The sequence below is a fragment of the Varroa jacobsoni genome, unplaced genomic scaffold, assembly GCF_002532875.2.
Source record: "Varroa jacobsoni isolate VJ856 unplaced genomic scaffold, vjacob_1.0 scaffold_946, whole genome shotgun sequence".
Lineage (NCBI taxonomy): Eukaryota > Metazoa > Arthropoda > Arachnida > Mesostigmata > Varroidae > Varroa > Varroa jacobsoni.
The window spans coordinates 1,705-5,559 of NW_019213848.1; the positions used below are offsets into that span (position 1 = coordinate 1,705).

The 3,855-nt window shown below is 38.6% G+C and overlaps 1 protein-coding gene across 1 annotated transcript; it reads left to right on the plus strand.

Annotated features, from left to right (window-relative positions):
• Positions 1-26: 26 nt before the first annotated feature.
• LOC111265242 (uncharacterized) lies at positions 27-3,849 on the plus strand (the record flags this gene model as incomplete). Its single annotated transcript, XM_022841742.2, has 4 exons — positions 27-2,065; positions 2,611-2,853; positions 3,185-3,517; positions 3,798-3,849. Coding segments are annotated over exons 1-4 (702 nt in total), but the record flags the coding sequence as incomplete, so codon positions are not given.
• Between the last annotated feature and the right edge of the window lie 6 nt (positions 3,850-3,855).

A 3,855-nucleotide genomic window follows, 5' to 3' on the forward strand; every position in this document is an offset into this window, starting at 1 on the left:
GGCCATATTTTCCCAACTGTGGCCGCGTCTGTTTCGCGGTTGTCGATAATGGAGTGATCCAATTAATTTCGTTTGAACTGGATTTTCATTCTATCACAGAACTTAGTGGCTCTGACAAGACTGTCAACTACATGGAAATTGCGTGTCGAACAAGTAAGGCCCGTCACTATGAAGGCATCTAGTGGAAAAAGGGTAGACCATTTTCAATAGGTCGCAGTACATTACGCTTAAGTGTTATGAAGGACGAACGAGGTGCACAGCATTGTCCGTCAGACCAACCAGTCAAGATCAACGGTTGAGAATTAGTATCTACTGGTAAATGATAACATCGGACAAGCTAAACATACGAAAAGTCGCGAAGGTCAATTTACTCATTGAACTTGGCTGTTGTATAATATCCTATGGCTTTACATACGCGAGAAGGATACGAAGGAATTGGTGAATCAACGTCAGGCTGTGTTGATCGCGTCGAATGGTGCTGATCTCTGCGTTTATACCTTTTCTGCTCTGCCTAAGGACCCAAATTTCAAATGCTTATAATTAGCAAGATGAAAACCTACCGATACTTGCTAGCTACACTCTGTTATTCCCATTTTATATTTGCTTGTTCTTCAACAGAAGTACTACATCAACTTTTGCTATTCGTTTTAATTCTCAACAAACATCTTACTGTACCGCCAGCTCTATCAGTCCCTTCTTTCTTTGCTTATACTTCTTCCACTAGTTTAATCTTCATTCTGACGCTTTTTGTTTTTAACTTGTCGAGGAGAAATGCTTATCTATAAAATTTATGTCTGACATTTTCCATCGTGCCTATGGAGACAACAAGCACACCATCAGCAACAACCAAAACCCAAACCGCAACGACCGTAGCCCATACCCAACGATTTTAGCTCTCCTTGATATATATATATAACTCAAGTAGAGCTATTTTTCCCTGGCTGTCAGCTGCTTCTACACTGGACTGCGGTGTTTGTGGTGTTATGATAGCATTGCTATATAAACGGTACATGTTTTACTTAGGGGAACGGTCTTAACTCTTTATACACACAACGGCAACTATAACAAGGCTGTATTGCTATTATCAGTAGTAGCCACATAAGAGTAGTAATAATAAAAGCAATGATAATGACAATAATAACACTGAATATAATAATGGGCTGTCGCTGTATGTATTCCAGGAAAAGTTCATCACGTGAATGTTATTTTTACTGCAGTTCTACTTTTCTTCAGGGATTTTCTTAGCGCTGTTGTTGTTAGCCAGGCGAAAAAAATTGCTACTGAGATAACTAACGCGTTTTCTAGTATTCAATCTTTAAAACTCCCGTCAAACTGCTAAACGTAGTGTTTAACCGATGATAGTTGTAAGCACATCGTTTATAAAGTGGCCGTAGGCAAACCGACAATGACGTATAATATTCTGTCGCTTTGTAGTTTGCTGCGAGATGGTTACCTTCGAAGAAGTTTTTGTTTGAAAACTTTATAAAAAACAACGAACAGAGAACCCAGAATGCATAGGGAACAAAATTATCTATATAGTCATTATATTGCGCCTATGTAAGTTTGTCAATAATAGGTTGTACCCATGTGATCAACGAATCATAAAAATAACTGACAGGCAGGCCGACAATCTGTGCAATCTTTTAACAAATTGAATAATTTTAAATTGGCGACAGCGTCATGTACGAATCTAATCATTGGCCCCTATACCATACTTTGGGTGTTCTTACCTTAATTCTTCACCTGTCTGGTTCGTTAGGGAAGAGATTCGTTCTTATGATATCCAGCGACCTTAATGCAAGCGTGGTTACACACAGAAATGTTCACACATTTGGCCCAGCAGCCACATTATTTGTTACTCTCAATTAGATAAATTTATTATGTACTGAATTAAAACAAACGTTTAATCAAGTTTTGGCGGCACACTAAATTACATTTCATGTTTTCTCATAGGATCAGCGTTCCGTGGCGGATTCGCCAATAAATTAGGGATGGAAAATTACTTCCAGTTATTGGCAGGACCAAACAATTGTTCCCGCCGAAGGGGACGGCAAACATATACGAGGTAAATACCAACAAACGTCGTCCGCATGCGAAAACATCTATTCAAACTATAAGTCCTTTTGAAGGAGGATAATAAACAAACATAATTGTAAACAGGATCACTGGTCACTCGGGCGGTTATACCACAATATATAATATTGTTTCTTGCATTTAAAATATCGCCGAGTTTCTTGAAAACGAACATATATATAATGAATAATTTCTATTTTTATATATTATACACCCTTTAAAACGGATTCATTTTTCTTTAGCAACGTGGAAGCAGTTCAGTCATAGGTTTTAGTGATTAGAAACAGCCTTCACTACTGTCCGCGCTAAATTCAATTCTGAAGATATTGGCAAATTTATCCTATGTCACGGTATGGATAATATATATATATATATATATATATTCGCGAAGATACTCAGATCAATCGAATCACATGCGAAGCGTCATAACGTTAGTCTAATGCGAGGCCATCTTTGAGGAAGGAGACAAACCTCACGCCAATATATTACTGATCTTGTTTTATATCCATGTTATTTGGACCTTGTTCTTGTGCGCAGATATCAAACGCTGGAGTTGGAAAAAGAGTTCCACTTTAATCATTATCTGACTCGAAGACGGAGGATAGAGATCGCCCATGCGCTTTGCCTCACCGAACGCCAGATTAAGATTTGGTTTCAGAACAGGCGGATGAAACTCAAGAAGGAAATGCGAGCATCGAAGGACGGTGACGCAAATGATGAAAGTAAAGATGAGAAAGATGGCGGCGAAGGGGAAGATAGCTCGGATCAAAAAGATACCAAGTAAGTACAATGTGCACCTAGTAAGAAGTCTTGTTCTCACATCTTATTACATATTGTCCCGCATAATTTAATATTTTTCTTGGAATCATTTGTCACTACCACAGCTCTATAACTATGATTCCCTGTTCCTGTGTAGTTATACACATAATACACCTTTTTTTCACTTAACGACGCAAATTTGCTTAATAAATTGAAATAATTTAATAACTTAATAGCTTAATTCAACAGAGATACTCACGCATGCTACTAAAAACGTTTTTCTTTTAGGTTTTACTCACTCCGTGTATAGAGTGCAGCTCCTTAACTACCACTGACTTAAATATCTTTTTAGGGCTGGAAGTTCAACAGACGCTGGTACAACAACGCTAGCCAGTGACAGTGAGGGCGACTCTGAAGATGGAGAAGTGGACCCTGTTGGAGAGGAGTCCGGCGGTATGGTAGGTGCTAGAGAACCTTTGAGTGTCCTTAAAGGGCTCAAAGGATTTAAGGATCTCAATGAGAACAACGGCATATCAATGGATGGGACGTCAGATGATCGAAGCACGACCAACTCGCCGTGTCAGGCAACGCAAACAGCGACAGAGGATACCCGAGTCACTGGTGTCTTACGGGACAAAAGTCCTCCGCCATTGCAACAGTCCAGTCCCGTTCCATTTAACTATAGGTAAGTAGTTAGTAAACCATGTTCGCAAAAAAGATGGACTTTTTTGTTATTTTTTGTTTTTTTTGTTTAGTAAAAAAAAAGTGACTAAAATGATTGCTGTCATATATGGCATGCATGGTTTTCACCGTTAAAACTTTTTATATTTTTAAAACTTTGCAATTCGAAATTTAAGTTGTGTGTACTCCCTTTTCTTTTCTGCAAATGTGTTAGTCTTTTTTAGTTGACTGGTTTTGTAAATGACGCCAATAACTCTGTGCTTGATTTATTTTTGTTCCAATAGCATCCCGCACCTCAGCAATCTTCAGCAGATGTCCCATCAGCTACAAAGCTCTCAGGAA